Source organism: Orcinus orca, chromosome 7 (assembly GCF_937001465.1).
Source record: "Orcinus orca chromosome 7, mOrcOrc1.1, whole genome shotgun sequence".
In the NCBI taxonomy this organism is placed as follows: Eukaryota; Metazoa; Chordata; class Mammalia; order Artiodactyla; family Delphinidae; genus Orcinus; species Orcinus orca.
The window spans coordinates 113,155,722-113,176,088 of record NC_064565.1 but is presented as its reverse complement, the minus strand read 5'-3'; the positions used below and the strand labels follow the sequence as shown (position 1 = coordinate 113,176,088).

Sequence of the window (20,367 nt, the reverse complement as noted above, 5' to 3'; positions counted from 1 at the left end):
CCAGAACAGGGTTTCTCAGCCCTGGCACTATTGGGCTAATTCTCTCTTGTGCTCTGTAAAACGCTCAGTGGCATCCTTGGACTCTACCCACTAAATGCCGGTAGCACCTCCCCCAAACCCCGAGATGAAAACCAAAAATGTCTTCAGACATTGCTAAATGTTCCCTGGGGGAAATGCAGCCCAGCTTGAGAGCCTTTCAGCAGTGGTGCTTGCTGAGTGGTGGGATTAAAGATGTTTAATCCTTTCAATGTGTCTGTATTCTCTATAATGAACATTTATTACTTTTAAAACAAAAATAAAACATTCAAATATTTTGCGGACTCCTGGGTCTGAGGTGCAGGGAGGAGATCCACAGGGCGATCTGCAGCAGGCACTCGGGGCCTGGGGCAATGACTGGGCTGAAGGTGGGAGCTGGCATCATCGACCAGAGGGTCCAAGAAGGGAAGAAGGTAAGTAGGAGAGTCGAGGCTGCATTCTCTACGCCCTCCTCCATTTTGGGGAGCCAAAAGAGAAACTGGAGAATGGAAACAAACAAAAACCAAGGGAGTTCAAAGAGCCAGGAGAAAGACTGGGAGCGTCCAATATTAGGAGAAACAGGAGAAAGGGCCTCAGAGAAGGGGGACTCAAAAGCTACAGCAGACACTCCCGGCACTTCTGACGAGAGAGGCACCGCTTACACACTTTCCGTACGGCAACTATTTAACTCACACAGCAACCCTAGGAGGTAGGTATTTTATTATCCTCATTCTGCAAATGAGGAAAGCAAGGCAGAGACACATTAAATAAGCTGCCCAAGGTCATACCACTAGAGAACGGCAAAGCCAGGAACTGAACGCAGGCAGGCCCGCCCCAGAGTCTGAGCGCTCAACCACTAGTGTATGTCAAATGCCACTTGGATGTCAACGAAGACGGAAACAAAGAAAAGGTCTTTGCATTTAGGATTCAGTTACTGGTGGTCTTTAGGAAGGCTATTTTAGGGGGAAAAGTATGGCGAGGGGCGGTGGACAGGGTCGAATTGCAAAGATCTCAGGCATGTGCTGGGAATGGATTACAGGGATGCTGCCACAGCGCTTCTCGTCCTCAGGGCAACCAGAGCCCTGCCTTTCCTCAGCCTGGTACACACATGCCACGTGCCACTCAAACAGCAACATCTTCTGCGCGTGTTACGATGGGAAAAAGTTTGGGAAGCTCTGGGTTAAGGATGGGTGAGGGACTTCCCTGGTGGCACGGTGGTTGGGAATCTGCTGCCAATGCAGGGGACACGGGTTCGAGCCCTGGTCTGGGAAGATCCCACATGCCGCGGAGCAACTAAGCTCGTGCGCCATGACTTCTGAGCCTGCGCCCTAGAGCCCGCGAGCCACAACTACTGAAGCCCGTGTGCCTAGAGCCCATGCTCTGCACCAAGAGAAGCCACTGCGATGAGAAGCCTGCGCACTGCAATGAAGAGTAGCCCCCGCTCGCCGCAACTAGAGAAAGCCCACTCACAGCAATGGAAACCCAACACAGCCAATAAATAAATAAATAAATAAACTTGTTTTTTTTTTCAAAAAAAGGATAGGTGAATGTCCAGCAGTAGAGGCAATGCAATGAGTGTGGGTGACCGCTTCCAGAAGGACGGTAGGACAGGGATGTTGTTGAGCAGGCAGGACAGAGGCCTGTGCCGTGTTTGCAGGCAGGGGAAGAAGCCAGTACAAAAAGAAGATGCGATGCGAGAGAGCAAAGGGAGTAGTGCCAAGTGGTGCCAAGGCGACCCATCCAGGAGAGAGGAAAAGTGGCCTGGAGAGGGCAGGAAGAAAAGGGGAGGGGACGGGGGAGGAGATCTCGAGGGGAAGAAGAGAGAAGGTGAGAGCACTCACAGTGGATGGCCCCGATCTCTGGAAAAGTGTAGGACAAAGAGTGAAGGGGGCTGGGTGGGGTTCAAGGGCATGAAGACAGCGGAGAAGGTCAGAGATAAATGCTGTGGGAAATGTGATTCACAAGTAGGGAAAAGCCAGATGTGCTGAGGGGCAGAGTGCGCTTGGGAGAAGGCAGGGAACTCCAATCGGCCACAGAAACTTTCTCCCTGGGCTTGCAAACACCTTTTCATCAAGTAAACCACTGTGGCCACAACTTCAGAGACAAGACTTCCTGAAAAAGACCATCTGAAAGGTCCACAGGTGTTTCCAGTGGGGAACGGGAGAGCCCAGCCCACAGCTGTCCACACCACAAACCTCTAGGGGACACAGCTCCTACCCTGGATAGCTAGAGAGACCCCTCTGATACCCTCTCCTTCCAATGAAGGAAGAACCAGTACTCTTGAAATGGCAGCCATGAAGCACAGGAAGAGAATGGTAGCGACCACTGACATTTTTCTTTAGTTCAGTGCAAATAGCCTTATTATGAAGAGTCTTGAATCTGTAATATCAGACTTTCTTTCTTTAAAAAAAAAACCCTCAAACTATACTTTCTGGATTATTCCAAGAGCTACTCCTATCTCAAAATACAAGCAATTCAAATACTGTGCTCATGACTCTTCTGCTGTGGCAAGCGGGTCCTGAATTTGGCTCTCAGGAGGTGTCTGTGTGCTGAATGCGAGAGAAATGGTAGAGGCAATTCCAGGGACTGCCCAACAGTCCTGTGGGGAAGTAGTGCGTGCAGGCCTCCAGAAGAGCCCCTTTCAAGGTCAGCCATGCTTGTCCTTCCATCACACCCACATTTCCTGAAAACTCCCCACTAATGGAGCTGCTCCAACCTCCACTAGGATGACAGGGCCACGACCTATTCATTCTTGTGGTCGCAAAGTCTACCCCCTGGAGAGTCAGCTTGTTTGCTTTTCTCCATTTCATTCCAATCCCGGTCAGTCAATCCTCCTCCTTCTGTGTCCACATCTTTAGCTTGGGAAAATGTTCCTTTCTGTTCGATTCCATTCCTTTTTCACACACTCCCTCAGGCATCCGGCTCATAGGGTATCTGGCCTCTTGGGGTCTGTGTCCTCTTTTCCTAGAAGACACAGGTAAGCCCTGCACACTCACACAGGGTAACCACCGCACACAGGCAGGGAGACTCGGACCACCCTGACTGGGCATCCATTTTCATGCAAACTGCTGGGTCAAGAACTGCTTTAAAAAGCTAGTGAAAGCTCCAGGCCCTCTCCCCTGAAGTATTTACAAACAAAATTTTGCAGTAAGTTCCAGGAGGTTCCTAGACACCCTGCCACCCTGAAGTCCACGGATCCGGCTCTAAACAGCTTTGTTGCTCCCTCTGAACCCTCATTTATAGGGCTGAGCCCTGACCAGGGGCCACTTTTCATCCTGAGGGGTTCTTAAAATGTATTAACTGTAACTTGACAAAATCAGAAGTCTCGCACTCCTCATCAAAACTTGCTAGCAGTGGGACTTCCCTGGTGGCGCAGTGGTTGAGAGTCCGCCTGCTGATGCAGGGGACACGGGTTCGTGCCCCGGTCCGGGAGGATCCCATATGCCGCGGAGCAGCTGGGCCCGTGAGCCATGGCCGCTGAGCCTGCGCGTCCGGAGCCTGTGCTCCACAACGGGAGAGGCCACAACAGTGAGAGGCCCGCGTACCACAATAAAAAAACAACCAAACCCCCCCCCCCCCACAAAAAAAAACTTGCTAGCAATACAGAATGGCTGCACTATCTCAGTCAGTTTGAGCTACTCTTTTTTTTGCTAACGGGCACCGCTGCTCCTTCAGCTTGTTTCCTTATCAGTCAACGACAGCACCCACGAACACCAGCAAATCTGAGACTCCGCGTTGATGAGAAGCTCCCCACAGCTCTTTCACCTTACTTGAGCCTCCCCTCCCTTAATGCCTGCATTCCACAAAATCTGTACCTTCTTTTTTTTTTTTAATTAATTTATTTTTGGCAGTGTTGGGTCTTTGTTGCTGCGCGCAGACTTTCTCTAGTCGAGGTGAACGGGGTCCACTCTTTGTTGCAGTGCGCAGGCCTCTCATTGTGATGGCCTCTCTTGCTGCGGAGCATGGACTCTAGGGCGCAAAGGCTTCAGTAGTTGTGGCATGCGGGCTCAGTAGTTGTGGCTCACGGGCTCTAGAGCGCAGGCTCAGTAGTTGTGGCGCACGGGCCCAGGTGCTCCGCGGCATGTGGGATCCTCCCAGACTAGGACTCAAACCCGTGTCCCCTGCATTGGCAGGCGGACTCCCAACCACTGCGCCACTAGGGAAGCCCTGTACCTTCTTTTGGAACATACAAAGGGCTGAAGTGGAAGCTCTGAAGCGCCAACAAGAATTTCCTGGCCCAGTGACAGTCGGGCAGCAGAACCTATCCTGCTTCAAAACAATCCAGTGATTCTGGGAATCATACCTGATACACGGACTAAAAAGATTCTTAGGCCAAGAAACCACACTGTGGGGAGGCAGCAAGGATGCCCATCGCAGCCTTATCCAGAGAAGGGCAACAGGAAAGCTGAGACCCAAACGGGGCCAGGCGGGGGGGGTGTTGGTTTCTGGGGGCAGCGTGCCTTACAGTACAGGAGGAAGGCCTCTCTGGATGGAACACCTCATTAATTTCCAATTTGGAAACTAGATTCACATCAACGCCCCGTTCGTAACCAGGGCCAGTGGCAGAAGACAAAAGGACAAAGAGTTTTTCATGGAAAAAGTAAAAAAGCCATGAGGAGCTTCATAAACAGGACCCTTCAAAGAAGAATCATGTCCTTCCTCTTCCCTTCATTTAATCACAGGATTTGGGTCACTCCCTTTCTGCAGGCGGCAAGTTTCCTGCGTATACTCTAGGACGCTCTTACGTGGAACGTCAGATTAAATATGTTGCCAATACCGACGGAAGGCATCTGGCTGGAAAAAAACCTGGTTAGAAACGAGCAAATACTGTCTACCTCAAGACCTACTTTCCGGTAGCAGGTAGGACAGGAAGTGGCTCAACACTGCAAAGCACCTGGCCCTGCTCGGTGGCAGACTCTCATACCTACGACCCTTTAAAATCTCTCCAACACATCTGGGAGGAGGGCATTACTCAGCGCATTTTACGCTGAGAGAAAAGGTTGGGGATTTGTGAAAAGTCATACAAACTCCTAAGTGACAGCCAGGATCAGCTCAGACTCAAAATCTAGTGTTATTTTTATTATATTTCAGCCGAAGGTCACGAAATAGATAGTGAAGTAAACAAAATAATATCAACTTTCTATATTTTATAGATACAAAGTTGTGAGAAAACCATATCCTTTGAAAACAGTTAATTTTCATTCAAATGTATTTAAAAATTTATCTTCTAAAAAATATGCCAGTGTCTCATTAAGAAATATTTGGTTCGAAAAACTGCTAATCGGGTTAATTTGTAATTTTAAGTAATTAGATGCAAAATCACTTCTGTAACATCTCTGGGCTTCTGTACGTAAAATATTTGGTTCAAAAAAACATATGAGGAAAATGAACTTATTTACAAAACAGAAACAGACTCACAGACATAGAAAACAAACTTGTGGTTACCAAAGGGGAAAGGGGGGAGGGATAAATTAGAAGTTTGGGGGCTTCCCTGGTGGCGCAGTGGTTGAGAGTCTGCCTGCCGATGCAGGGGACGCGGGTTCGTGACCCGGTCCAGGAAGATCCCACATGCCGCAGAGCGGCTGGGCCCATGAGCCATGGCCGCTGAGCCTGCGCGTCCGGAGCCTGTGCTCCGCAACAGGAGAGGCCACAACAGTGAGAGGCCCGCGTACCGCAAAAAAAAAAAAAAAAAAAAAAAATTAGTAGTTTGGGATTAGCAGATACACACTACTATACATAAAACAGATAAATAACAAGTCCTAGTGTATAGCACAGGAAACTATCTTCAATATCTTATAATAACCTGTGATGAAAAAGAATATATATATATTGTTTTTCAGCTATATATATATACACATATACATATATACAGCTGAACCACTTTGCTGTACACCAGAAACTAACACAACATTGTAAATCAACTATAATTCAATAAAAACACACACATAAACAAACAAATGGAAAACGTAATAGGAAGAAAGAAACATTTTCCTGTCTGGAACAAAACCAGGCTGTTGAGTTGGCCAGGGTCGGGGCGCACGGATTTCTGCCGCTTCTTAGCTGTGGACACGAGGCAACCACCCCAGGGTGGGGAGGCCCAGTGGTGAAAAAAGGCAAAGGTACCAAGAGGAATGTGTCCGAAAAGAAACTGGGCAGAAAGAGGCAGGGCTCGAAGACAGCTCGGAGAGGCTGATGGCAACATGTCTGTGATGGGAGGGTGCTGGTGACGTCATGCAGGGAGCAGAGGCAGCGGCGGTGAGGAGCGAGCAGGGGTCTCCTCTGCTGGGCCTGCTCCTTGCACCAGGCCTACGGTGAAAGAGCGAAGCACAGGTCACCTCTTAAAGAAGAACAGGGGGGACCGTGGTAGGATCAAAGAGTAAGTAACAAGACGGAAGCACTGTCAGCAACACGCTTCATTTAGACCTCGCTGTGTCCTCTCCTACTGTGGCCGGACTGGGCCTGTTACCCGAAAACTGGGTTCGCCTCTTGGTGGGTGTCAAGCCAAAAGACACAACCAAGCCGAAGAGCGGGGGAAGGAAGGATTTATTACTTGCAGCAAAAGGAAGGAGAACACTGGGGATCTTTCCCAAAGAAATAGTGCTGGCTTTTAATCTGTGTTTTCCAGATACAAGGAAACCTTTCCCCTTAAGCTAATTATAACCTACAACAACTTTGTAAATTATACCTTTGTGGGTAGGATTGAGACATTTTTTTCTCTCTACCTGATTCCTCTAAAAACTGAAAACTCTTAGATTCCCAGCAGCCTTATCAAAGACTCTTAACTAGCTTAACTAGCTCATGTGCAACAAAACTAAAGGAAATTCTCCAGTGAAACTGTCACAGAGCATAACTACTTATGACAAATATCACTCTGAAGTTTCTATGATGAAAAAAGCGGTCCTACAGAACTGCGTGGCCTTTGATATTTTAACAGCTGCTCAAGGAAGAACTTATGCTATAAGACATGCTGAATGCTGGTTTTTATACCTGATGAGTCTTCTAATGTGACTCACCTCATGACGCATATGAAAAAAAATTAAATCTCTTCTCTGAATGATCCTCTTCCCAGTTTAGGGAAAATGGTTTGGTTCAGGGGGCTCTTGGATCAAGTCTCTGCTAATGATGTTGCAAAATTGCTGTTAACTGTCTCTCCTGCTGTACTTCTCCGACACCTGCTAGAATAATGCTATGCAAGTGAGAGGTGCAGACACTACTCCGGCGGACCCCAAAACTTCTCTAGCTCTGGCAACAAGAGAGTTTCACTCCTCTAACCAGGGAGACTACAACGCCCACCCTCAGCCCTGTACCCCTCAAGAGAGAAGAGTGAAATATCTCAAGGCAGGGGGCTATGTAAGCAGACAGGATAGGGGGTCCCCAGAGTAAGAGAACCAGACGGAACTCTCTTAAATAAGAGAAACCATCTAAGGCCTCAGTCATTGTGTGATCTGAGCCTGGCCACAATGCTTGCCCTTGCAGAAGAATAGGTCTCAGTCGCTGAATTTAAGGGAATGAAAGAAGGTAAAAAGAAACCGCTGTTACCAGGCCAGGGAGCTAACTTAACCATATCGGAGATAATATGTCAGTTATAAAGACTCCTAGTTCTGTTTCAACGGTAAAGATTAGCCTGAAGCACATTTCTGAGCTGTTTTGCAAAATTCAAACCCCCCTTGAGTGCTCATCTATCAGATTAACTGGAACCTACGAATGATGACGTTGACTTTTTCTGATCCTCGTGATTTCAATCAACTACAACCTGGACTCCGTCAACCTCTGCCCCAATTCTATGCTGAACCCTCCACCCTCCTTTGCTGAAGCCTTTTCAGGAGTATGAATGCATCCTTAGCTTAAAACTTCCCCAATTTTGCTCCTCGGCGGGACACTGCTTTGGGAAAGATCCTTGGTGTTCTCCTTACTTGCTGCCAGTAATCAATCCTTCCTTCTCTCGCTCTTTGGCTTGGTTGTGTCTTTTGGCTCAACACCCACCAACAGGCGAACCCAGTTTTCAGGTAACAGTCCGACTAGTGACCAGTGCCAAGGGGAGCTGAGGAGGGAGCATGGGCGGCAGAGGGCCACGTGTTTGCCAGTTTTAGTTATAAGGCAGGTTATTTATGTGCTAGAATTTCCTGGAGGATTTATTTGTATAGAGTCAACTGTGTTCTCTTCTACTGTTTCAGATGACTTGCCACCAGCCTAGTCTGTTGTCCCTCACACTATAATCCGGCCCATTCCTATCGTCAGAGAGGAGGAAATTTTCCTCTACCCTTCTAGGTTCTTCTGGCTGGTCCAAGAATTACACTCTCATGAGACAGATTAATAGGAGAAAATCAAACAGAAGTTTAATAACATGGTATACGTGGAAGAGACTCAAGAAAGCTGAGTAACCCACTAAAATGGCTGAAACCTCACCTTAAATACCACCTTCAACTAAAGACAAAAGAGGATGTTGGGGGTAGTTTAGGATTTAGAAGCAGAGGAAGGAAATTCACGTGAAGATGGAAAAGCAAATGTTTGGTAAACAAATGTTTGCCGGGCCTGGCAGAGACAATGGGACACAGAGGAGAATTTTAACAAAACAGATTCTGTGAGGTTCCTCCCTGTCTACCATACCAAGTTCATCCTATAGTTATCTATGGTGACAACTCCTTCCCTTCGGGAAACAGGTCCTCTACCTACGTTCTTTAGACAGTTAGGGTAAAGTGAAAGTTTCTTCCTGAGGCTTTTGGGTCTTGATTGTTTTCAGCTCAAAATAATCCGCATGTCAAAGAGACATTTTGGAGTGGCAAATTTGCTCCCCTACACCATCTTGCCCTGGAGGTAGCTGTCTACACTTCTAAGCCTAACAAGAAGGAAACAAGGAGACTTCCTCAAGTGTCTGCCTTGCAAACCTAGGAAATGGCAGAAAAGCCTGAAGGCCGGGAAGTGGTTAGGAGACAAGAATTCCTTTCCTGTGACAGAGGATGAGGGTCCACGCCTGAGCGGTCTTTGAACAGTGTTCCCTTTACTGCAGACAGTTGCGAGCGAGCCGGTGGGGAGGGGCGGGAGGAAGCTTTAAAGGTGGTGGACTGGATGGGAGGCCTAAGGGCTGTGGGAAGGAAGCTGGAGGTGGAGGAGAGGGAGGAGAGGGAGGAAAGCGTAGGAGAGCAATGGAGGAAGCTTCTCAGGATTGCGTTCAGACTGACCCAGGAAACACAAAATCACAGACTTCTAAAGCCTGTGAGGTTAATTCAGCTCCAGCCTTTCAAAAGGACCAACCTAAGCCATCTCTCAAAAAAAGAGGTCCATCCTTCTTTTTTTTTTTTTTTTTTTTTTTTGCGGTACGCGGGCCTCTCACTGTTGTGGCCCCTCCCGTTGCGGAGCACAGGCTCCGGACGCGCAGGCTCAGCGGCCATGGCTCACGGGCCCAGCCGCTCCGCGGCATATGGGATCTTCCCGGACCGGGGCACGAACCCGTGTGCCCTGCATTGGCAGGCGGACTCTCAACCACTGCGCCACCAGGGAAGCCCCCATCCTTCTTTTAAAGACATGCAGCACAGCGACGTGTTACGTTGTTTATTAACCTCAGAGCCCAAGTCCTTACAGTTAAGTCAAATCCACGATTAGTAACATCAAAATGCAGGAGAAAAGGTGATTAAACATAATTTTTCGCTCTTTGCACAACAGTCTTAAAAACAGTGTCTTGTTTTGTTTTGAATTTCTTGAAAATATTCTTATTTTAACCTCAAGGATTCACAGCAAAATCTGTGCTCAGGATTTAGTCTGCTGTTACCTTGAAGTGACCTTACATAAGCCTCTAATTGCCCCGTACCTTCACTAGCAAACCAGGACACAAAGTACACAGGGGAGTTCTTCGAAAGGCTCCTCTGGTCCCAGGCTGTCTCTACAGGCCTGAAATAAAACAATTCTGCCCCGCTAAGGACTAAAGATGAATATTCTGGGAACTTTTCTATTATTTTCGGAGTCAGCCTTTGAAGCTATTGTCTCTCACTGGGAGCGGCCCGGGGAAGATTACCGCTGCAATGTCCGAGAATGAAACACAAAGCCCAGCACTCTGTTTCTTTACCATGAGCTGCAGCCCCCAGTCACACGTCCTACACATGCGCCTCGGCTCTGTGGGTTTGCTGCAGACACCAAGATGACCCAGGAGGAGCACACCGTTTCATTTTTCAAGTTTCATAGCATTTCCATAGGTGGCAGCTGGTGTGGCAGCGGCAAGGTGAGCAGGGAAGGCAGAGGGGGAGACATTCTGTGGACGGCCCATCACGCAGAAGCAGCAGCGTGCCTTTCCTGGCGGAAGCTGTGCGAGGCCTTCCTCGATCCCAGGATATAGCTCAGGGGTGCTGAGATGGCTGCTGCGATAAAAATGCCTTACCAAGGGAACACCATGGTGATACAGCAGGCTAAACAACTGTGAAAATGGATGTGCGATTCATTTTATGAAGTCATTTTTGAGCATTTTAGGGGTACATGACACTGTGCTGTGGGGGAGGGGAGGGAGGAGATTAAAAAAATTAAGAATGCGGGCTTCCCTGGTCGTGCAGTGGTTAAGAACCCACCTGCCAATGCAGGGGACATGGGTTCAAGCCCTGGTCCGGGAAGATCCCACATGCCGCGGAGCAACTAAGCCTGTGTGCCACAACTACTAAGCCTTCCCCCCAAAACCCCGTGAGCCACAACTACTGAGCCCACGTGCCACAACTACTGAAGCCTGTGTGCTCTAGGGCCCACGTGCCACAACTACTGAGCCTGTGTGCCGCAACTCCTGAAGCCTGTGTGCCTAGAGCCCGTGCTCCGCAACAAGAGAAGCCACCGCAATGAGAAGCCCGTGCACCGCAAAGAAGAGTGGCCCCCGCTCGCCGCAACTAGAGGAAGCCCACTCAGAGCAACGAAGACCCAATGCAACCAAAACTTTAAAAAAATTTTTTTTAAAAATTAAAAGTGGGCTCTGCTACAAGGATGTTAAGGTCCAGTAGGACGACAGATCTGTGCACATATGGTGCTGAAGTGCAGACAACAGGTGCTGCAGGGGTGGGAGATGGGAAGATGGGTTCTGACAGGAAGGGCAGGGTTCCTCCCATCTGAGCATTTTCTCAGAAAGGCCACCCTGCCCCCTTCCCAGATTTCAGCAGGGACCCCATGCTGTACTCTCTCCAGGCTGGGAGAGTCTGTGGTCCTCATCCTCCTGGTGAGAGCTAATCTCCCACCTGGGGTTTGGGTCCTCAACTTCCCACTTCTTTCGTGACCCGGTTCCAAAAATCTGTTCCCTCCTTCCTCATCTTCAACATCTCCTATCCGCCTTCCCATGGAGCCTACAAAAACACTCCAGTATCTCTCTCCTGTTTATTAAAACAAACAAACAAACAAAATCAGAAAAAAAAATCTCAAAATAATTCTTACTTTTACTACAATGACAATATCCATTCATTGCAGAAAACTTTAAAAAAATATAGGTGGGAAAAGGAGAAGAAAAAAATCTATAAAATCCACGATCAGGAATTAACTACTGTTTCTATTCTAGTGCATATTTAATTCCTGTATCTTCAATACCTTGTATAGTGTCTGAACAGAGCAAACATTCAATGAGTATTTACTAAGTGAATGAATGAAGGACTAATAACAGTTTCATAGAGGAAGAGGCATTTTAGCCGAGTCTCAAGGATAAGTAGGATTCATATTAGTAGGGATGCAGGGAAGGACATTCCAGGAAGTGGGAAAAGCATATGCGAAGTCTCAGAAGTGGAGCAATTCCGTATTAGGCCAAACGAACCCTACAGTGGTGACAGCAGAGGCTGAGGGGGCTGAAGGACGCGCGGCAGATGGTCACGCAATGGGGGAGGGGTTGGTGGAGGTCTTTGCTTGCCATTCTCTGGAGATTAGACTTTTGTAGACAATCGTAACCCACTGTCCCACTGTCATGCTGTAAGACGATATTGAGGAACAGGACCAGATTCAGCTTCTGGAAAGTCACCTACCACCACTGGGGATACAGAATGAAGAGGCCATGAACAGTCTCTCCTATCCAGGGGAGGATGTCAAGTACTTGGGTGGGGACAGCGACTGTGCTAACAGTGAAGAGAGGATTGATGAGAGACACTCTGCAAAGGTAGAGCTGCTATCACTTAAAACTGCTGGGATGTGGCAGGCTAGAGACTGAGCGTCTGGGTGGTTCAGAGGATGCCGATGCCATTAAAAGACCCGGAGAACATAGGGCGTAACCTCAGGTTGCAACAGGAGTGTGTTTCACTGCATCGAGACAGGGGAAACGATGAGTCTCTGAAGGGGGGACTGTAGCAGACCCAGCTGGCTGGTCTCTCTGCTTTCCAAGAAGGAAAACTGAAAGTTACCTGGGGGAATGGCGGGTCTTGAGGGAAAGAGGACCGGAAGGCAAAGTTGGAAGCGGGAAGCAAGAATAAAGGTTTGAAACAACTGCATTAGCAATAAATAAAAGGATTCCTAAGCAGCATTGAAGATCCAGCTGAAGAAAGACAGTCTGAACTGGCACATACCACAGTTCTCCTACAATGTCCAATGTTCAAAATGGGGTGTTGGGCAGGGACTAGAAAGACTTTTCCTGAGCTACAAAGAATGGGCAGAGACTTGCAGGGTTTTCTAGGATGGCAGTTAGGGAAGTCTGACCTCCTCTGAGGTCAGGTCGTGGAAGCTGGGCTTCGGAGCTGCTACATAGTGGAGAGCTCAGCCACGTGGTAAAAGCTGCTTTTCCCATGCGAGTAAAGATGCTCCAGGAAACGAGAAAAGACCCTAGTCCCCGGAACTCGCTGCAATCCATGCATTTCTAGCAGAGAAGACAGAGAGAAAAGAACAGGGAAAGAAATCCCACTTTAAAGATTTCTTAGATTTTATTCTGAATGAGAGACTGACAAGCTATTAAAAACGAGAAAGAGACGAGACCTAATTTCTGATTTAGAAGAATCACTCTTTCTGCTGTGTAGGGAGACGATGAAGCGGGGCAGCAGCAGAAGCTCAGAGAACAGTCGGGAGGCCCCTGCAGTCGGGTGGGGGATGGCAGCCTGGATGCAGGTGTCAGTGCTGGGAGTGGTAAGGAAGGGGGCAGATTCTGGAGGTACTGGAGGCAAAGCTGAGGTGACTTACTGCTGGCCTGGACGTGAGGGGTGAGAGAAAGACCAGAGCCAATAATGACCCCATGGCTTCTGGGCTGTGTAAACGGCTGAAAGGAGTTTGCCACTGACTGAGGCTGAAACGGGCACCTCGGAGTACACTCCTGCATTCTAACCGAGCCAGAGAGCACAGGGCAGGTACGCTGTGGGAGACACAAGCTGTGGATTGCTACTGTAATTATGAGACTCTTCCTTTATGATTCTGACCTTTGACCCTGAGATTTTATGGTTCTAAGACTTAAGGACTTAGTTATCAAGTCACATTCATTGTTTGTGACCTTCTTTAAAGTGTAAGATTGGTGTTGTTTCCAAAGGGGACTTCAAATTAAGATGCCTCTGATGAGTGGAGCACGTGGATGTGGTCTCCGTTTTGCAGGGCCTTAGTGCCTTGCCAACTGAGACACATGATGAGCAGGGATAATGAGTCACTGGCCTGACACGGTCAAAGTGGATTTCATGGTACCAGACGTGGATCTTACAAAGCACCAGATTTAGTTGGGTTTGTTTTCTCTTACGAAAATATATAATCACAATTATCTAGATCAGAGAACAATGCGCTCACCACCAATATGTGAGAAATATGCTCAAAATGGATCTTTCAGAGTTTACTGTTCTAAAAACCTGGGCACTGGCTTAATGAAAGTATATATGACCAAGGCTTCCTAGTGCATACTTAAAAAAAATCTACTGGGTGTTTAAAAAAAGTTGGAATAGGCTTTCTATAGCTGACCATGCCTGCTCCAGAAAGTAAGACATTCCAGCAGACAAAGGAAAAAAAACCAAAAATGTTCTCCACTTCAAGTCCAGGTGAGACTGGCAGCCATGCTGCAGCAGAAATGGCTCAATGCTGCTGGCCCTTCTCTGGCTCCTTCTAAGTCCAAGACCTTGTATCACGAGAAGCCACCACTACATACAAAGCCAGCCTCAGGCTTTGGCTGCCCTCCTCCTTGTTTACTGGGTTTTTGATGCAGGGCCACCTCCCTCCTTACTGCCTTCTCTGGCCCCCTGAACAAGCACCACCCCTTGGACATGAGTCTGGAATCCGAACTCTCATTTCATGCATCTTGACTGTGAGTAAGAGATACTTACGTGTCACTACACCCAGGACTAACCACCGAGGTCCACCCACCGTGTGGCCTCCTGTTCTGGGTAGGACGTCTGAATGACCACAGTACAAGGAGTGTGGTTAGCGGGTCTTGCTCCACGACTGTCTGAAGTCTAAATGCTCACACTGCCCGTTTGGCTTGCTTTGATAGAGGCCCAGCATCCCCTCCTGGACCCTGTGCCTTCTCCACACCTGCTCTCCAGCCCCCTGGTGCCAGAAGGCTTGGTCGCTAGACACTGCCTCCAAAAGCAGCCCTCCAGAGACCAGCTGAGTTTTCGGAGTCTGCCTCTTCCGAGTGCTTCTTTTATGACCCTTGTATTTTGGAAGCTCATTAGATCAGGCAGCTTTTTATTCCTTGGGTCTGGCCCTGGCAGGCTTAATTCAGATTCAGGGTTCTTTTCTGTTGACTCAAGTTAGTTTTCTTCTATGGGCTTTTATTTTCTATTTAGTTAAACTTTTGCAAAATAAGCATTTATAAAAACATGAAAGTAATACATGTTTTCAAAAAACACTAGAAAATACAAAAAAGTAGAAAAAATTACTCGTAGTCTTACTACCCAAACACAACCACTACGGGCATTCTATTTTATTTCCTTCTGGTCTTTTTCCATTCATTTTTTTCCCCCATGCATGTTGCCACCCCCACCAAAACATGACTGCTGGCACACTGTCCTCACAATTCCTTCTTTGTATTTCAGGTACTGTTTGCTTCTTGATTCTTAAAAAGGAACTTACTATCAGATATTTAGGAGTCACAAAAACCAAATGTAATGTTGGTAACTTGTTTTGATTCCACTTTGGACAAATCGATTGGAGACAATCTGGGAAATGTAATTATGGACTGGGGTTTAGGTGACACCAGGGCATTACTATTGTTAGGTATCTGATGGCATTGTGGTTATGTAAGAAAACGTCCAAAATTTTTAGAGCCACATATCAAAATATGTAAGAGTGAAATGACATGATGTCTGTGGTTTGCTTTAAAATACTTTAGCAAAGAATAAATGTTGACAGTAGTTAAATCTAGGAGATAGGGATGGTGGATTTATTGTGTTATTTTCTTTACTTTCATGTATGTTTGAAATTTTTCAAAATAAAAATTTAAAAATTGAAGTATCGATAGTTCAAACAGTGAAGTAGTTTTAAAGGCTCATTATGAAGAACAGCAGCCCTCTGTCCCTCTCCCTCCTCTGCCCCTCCCCAAGGGTAGCCACTTTCACCTCTCAGCAGATTATTTTGTTATTTACTTTCTTTTTAAAAAATTTTTATTTATTTAATTTATGTTTTTATTTTTGGCTGCGTTGGGTCTTCATTGCGGTGCATGGGCTTTCTCTAGTTGTGGCGGGTGGGGGCTACTCCTCGCTGCGGTGCGCAGGCTTCTCACCGCGGTGGCTTCTCTTGCTGTGAAGCATGGGCTCTAGGCTCGCGGCCTTCGGCAGCTGTGGCACGTGGGCTCAGTAGCTGTGCCTCGTGGGCTCTAGAGCGCAGGCTCAGTAGTTGTGGCGCACAGGCTTAGCTGCTCCGTGGTATGTGGGGTCTTCCCGGACCAGGGCTTGAACCCGTGTCCCCTGCATTGGCAGGTGGACTCTCAACCACTGCGCCACCAGGGAAGCCCTGTTATTTACTTTTCATACTTGTATATAATCTGCTTGATTACTGCTTGATTTTTCAGTTTTAGGCATTATTCACAAACTTTTCACTACAGAAGAAGAGAATTTACTTTTCTTTCCACATACACTCCCTTCCCCCAACCAAACCCAGATAACCATTCCAGGCCCTCAATCCTCCCAATGAAGTTACATCGTAACTATGAGATTTAACTATTACAACTATGTAAATACTAAGCATTACTTTTCTTTCCTCATAACTTTTTATTTTCACCGAAACTAACAACTGTCTTAATTTGGTTGGTTTTTTGGTATACTCTGTACATTAATCCACCTCAAGTTTTCCATCAATTGTCTGAAGCAGTGGTTCTCGAATTATGGTCTGTGGACTCGTGGGGATCCATTCAGGGATCCGTGAGGTCAAAACTATTTTCGTAATAATACTAGTAGGCATTATTTGCCCTTTTCCACATGTTGACATTTATATGGATGGTACAGAAGCACTGGTGGGGAAAACTGTTAATGCCTTGGCATGAATCAGGCAATGGCAACAAGTGGTGGCAGTGGTCAGGGTCTCGTCACCAGCTCATACTCGCAGGAAAGAGAAAACCTAGTTCACTTAAGAATGTTCTTGGGCTTCCCTGGTGGCGCAGTGGTTGAGAGTCCACCTGCCGATGCAGGGGACACGGGTTCATGCCCCGGTCTGGGAAGATCCCACATGCTGCGGAGCGGCTGGGCCCGTGAGCCATGGCCGCTGAGCCTGCGCGTCCGGAGCCTGTGCTCCGCAACGGGAGAGGCCACAACAGTGAGAGGCCTGCGTACCGCAAAAAAAAAAAAAAAGTTAGTACTTTTATTATGGCTCAACCCTTGAGTACTTGTCTTTTTCACTTACACAGCACATCAAAGTACAGTGGTTGTCTTGAGGAAAAGCACTTAACTTTGAGTTGTGAGCTGAACTGACCGCCGTTTTTACGGAACATCACTGTTACTTGGAGGAACAAGTGACACACTACGGTTATCTGGCACTTCAAGAAAAACAACTAACATTATTTATTGCCAATGATAAAATTCAAGCTTTTACAAAAATCAGAATTTTGAAAACCTTGTATCTGACACATGATACACGTTTTCTAATATTTAAAGACTTGTCTAGGGTCTGTAGTGATATTAATAAATATGATTTTTTAATATCATATAATGAAATGTGTCCACATTAAGAAAATCAGACTAATAAGCCAATATTTTCTGAATGACTTAAATTTCTAAATACATGATAAAAAACCATGCATGGGTAAAAGGTCCATTCAAAGTGTGAAACAGACCAATAGATTTTAATGTAATCCAGTAAAAATGTTCAGTTGATATTGTATTAGTCTGCTAGGGCTGCCATAACAAAATACCGCAGATTGGGTGGCTTAAACAATTTATTTCTCACAGTTCTGGAGGCCGAGAAGTCCAAGATCAAGATGCCAGCCAACTCAATATCTGGTGAGCGCTCTCTCCCTGGCTTGCAGAGATGGTCACCTTCTGACCTGCTCCAATCTGAACCCCCGTCTTCTGCATCTGCGTAGAGCTGATACCCTGGGAACTTTCTTCACCATCATCTAGGTCAGGTGTCAACAAATTATGGTCTGTGGGCCAAATCCAGCCTGCCACTTGTTTTTAAGTAAAGTTTTAGTGGGACGCAGCATTCTCATTATTTATGTATTGTCTTCTTTCGTGCTACAATGGCGGAGTTGAGTAGCTGTAATAGACCAAATGGCGTATAAAACCAAAAATATTTACTAACTGGTCCTTTACAGGAAAAGTTTGGTGACTTGCAATCTAGGTGATTCTTTCACTTCTTTACTGTACTAGTTGATTTGTTTCCTGAATCCCACGTCTTCCTCCTTCCTGATTTACTCTTTTTGGTGAAGTACATCTTCTGGTAGCTTCCTGAGAAAGGGTATATGAGATGTACCTTTTTTTTGAGAACTTGCATGTCTGAAAACGTCCTTTCCTGCTCTCACATTTTATTGATGGCTTAGTTGGGTACAGCATTTTAGCATGGAAGTCACAGTCTTTCAGAAATTAGAGAGCTTTGCTTCACTGTCATCTAGTCTCTAGGGTTATAACAGAAAACTCTTAAGTTATTTTGAATTTGGATCTCCTGTATGTGACTCTTTTTTTCCTTCTTAGAAGCCTATAGGATCTTTTCTTTGTCCTCGGTGTTCTGAAATTTTATGACAATGTGGCTTGGAGATGGTGCGTCTCCATCACTGTGCTGGGCAGCGGGCTCTTTCTGTCTGGAAAGTCACATCCTGCAGTAATGGGGCATTTCCCTGAATGATTCTGTTCATCATTTCTTCTCCCTCTTTTTCTCTGTTCCCTATTTCTGGAATGTTCATTGAACAGATGGATGCCTTGGACTGGTCCTCTACTTTTCTTGTCTTTTCTATCATATTCTGGGACAATTCTTCAACTTTATCTTCCAATCTGAACCTTGAGTCTTCTTTATTTCTTCTATCATGTTTTTAATTTCATGCTGTTAATTTAATTTAATTAAAAAAGAGCTCCTTTTCCCCCCTTCCGAATGTTTCTTTTTGAAAGTGCCTAGATCTTGTAATACACATACTTTCTTTAAAAAAGAAATTCTCTGAGGATATAAAAAAAGTTTCTTCTCCTTGTTTTGTTCTAGTTGCTTTCCTGTTTGGTTTTGCTATTTCACGTTCGAGGCTTTCCTCTTGGTTGTCTCTTCATATAGGACAGTGAAATGTTAAAAGACTGATTTTTAGTGAAATCCTAAAAATCTCTGCTTGAGTGGGTGGAGCTCATTGTCTGCAAGCTTTATTGTAGGGAAATACAGCTGAGCTGTTGGTTGGGAAATCCTTGAGGTTATTAGCTTTAAATCTTCTTTACCACTCAGATTCCTCAGAGAAAGATTTTCCTATCTTTGGACTCAAGGGTATAGGCTTGGCTACTAGAATTCTGAGGTTGGCTGGGAAAAGAAAGCTGGGACTCTTAATGTTCGGCCAGTATTCAACGTGCCAGCAGCATTCACTCAACCTCCCCAAAGGGGCCACTACCACAACTGTGTTTGGCGTCCCCTAGTTCAGACAGCCTTTCCTTTATCCTGTCCCAAGGATAAATTGCTGGTCTTCTACTATGTTATGGAAGGGGCAATCTTTTTAAATAAATTTTCAACCAATACAGTTAGTCTCTTCTTCCCCCACCTCTTCCCCCACTTTACAGAGTTACCTGCTGCTGTCCATTTCTGAACTTCTTTAGGATTCTGCTGTGTAAACTGGGTTGTTTCTTGGCTTTCTCGGGCGTTGGCTCAGGACTCAGCTTTCTCAGGACTGCTAAGTCAGTTACCACTCATCCATCTGCTTCTCAGCTTCCAAATTTTTGTTGCTGTTGTCTCCTCTCCCATTCTCTTTGTCCTTGTGGGTTTATGTTTTTTTAAAAAAAATCTCTTCACTGTTGTTTTAGTGAGGTTTTGGGAGGGAATGAAAGTAAATGTGGGTATTTGATCCTCCATCTTTATTTGGAACCTCTTTATAATTAAATATCTTTTTTTTAACTTCCATTTAATATTACAGCATAAACTTTTCCCATGTTCTTACACAGCCTTTGTAACAACTTTAGTAATTGTACAACATTCCACTGAGTTGCTACCATAGCTTACCCAATCATTACCCTATTTTCAGAAGTACAGAGTTGTTCCTGTTTTGCAGGGGGGGACTAGTGTTTTCTGGAGTCACCTTTCATTTATCTGTCTCATTTATTCCCTGTATTTAGGGAATGGCCGCTGACATTATTCTCCTCTCTCTTACCAGCCCATGGTTTCATCACCTTGTGCCTTGATTACAGCACTGCCTTGTGCAAATTTCATTCATCTTCAACCAGCACAATGACGCAGCACTAATCTTTCTAAAATGTCACCTTTCTCATGACACTTCAGAGGAAACCTAACACCTACAATTCATTTGCAACTGGCATTTGTGGGTCCCATGGTTTGAGTCCACCTCACCTATTCAAACTCACCACCCTTTCCCCAAACGTCCTCCTTCACACAATGGCCTGCTCTCCTAACCACAGCCCAGGCCCATCCACATGGCCAATGCCAGCCACACGCACCTTCATGTACACCCTCTCCTGCAAGAGGCCTCCCCCACGTGACTCTGCGTACACTCTTTCTTCCTTCACATGATACACTGAAAACTGCTGAGGCTCAGCCTTCTACATGGACTGAGAGCTCTTCCCCTATGTTCTCCTCTCTGGCACTGCCCCTACACTGCCCTCATCCTACCACCATGGGGCTCCAGCCCAGCACCAGCAGCACGGTGTTGCTGAACAGGGACTCACTGAATGGAATGGACACGCATGTAAGTTGTTACCTTGCCCTTCGGAGTTAGCGTCCAGATCACGGAGAAGGTGAGCTTGTCGGTCATGGGGTTGAGGCTGCACAGTTCCTCACACAGCAGCCTGGGAAGCATGGGGACAACCTGCAAGCAGAGAACAGGCC

At 46.4% G+C, this 20,367-nt stretch overlaps 1 protein-coding gene and 1 long non-coding RNA gene across 9 annotated transcripts in view; one reads left to right on the top strand and one right to left on the bottom strand.

Moving 5' to 3' along the window:
- DIS3L2 (DIS3 like 3'-5' exoribonuclease 2) overlaps nucleotides 1-20,367 on the bottom strand; it is a 378,320-nt gene that overhangs the window by 76,622 nt on the left and 281,331 nt on the right. For 6 of the 8 annotated variants that reach the window (XM_004262593.4, XM_033425292.2, XM_033425295.2 and 3 more), the window contains one exon: nucleotides 20,240-20,347. In XM_004262593.4, coding sequence (XP_004262641.1) covers nucleotides 20,240-20,347 — 108 coding nt within the window. Of the gene's footprint in view, nucleotides 1-19,193; nucleotides 19,320-20,239; nucleotides 20,348-20,367 lie in introns of those variants that run through there. The other 2 variants (XM_049712738.1, XM_033425298.2) reach the window with 2 other exon arrangements.
- The window catches only part of LOC117200816 (uncharacterized), a 39,367-nt gene that overhangs the window by 17,208 nt on the left and 1,792 nt on the right, over nucleotides 1-20,367 (top strand). The window contains exon 3 of the long non-coding RNA XR_007478567.1: nucleotides 17,298-20,227. This is a non-coding gene — a long non-coding RNA (uncharacterized LOC117200816). The remainder of the gene's footprint in view (nucleotides 1-17,297; nucleotides 20,228-20,367) is intronic.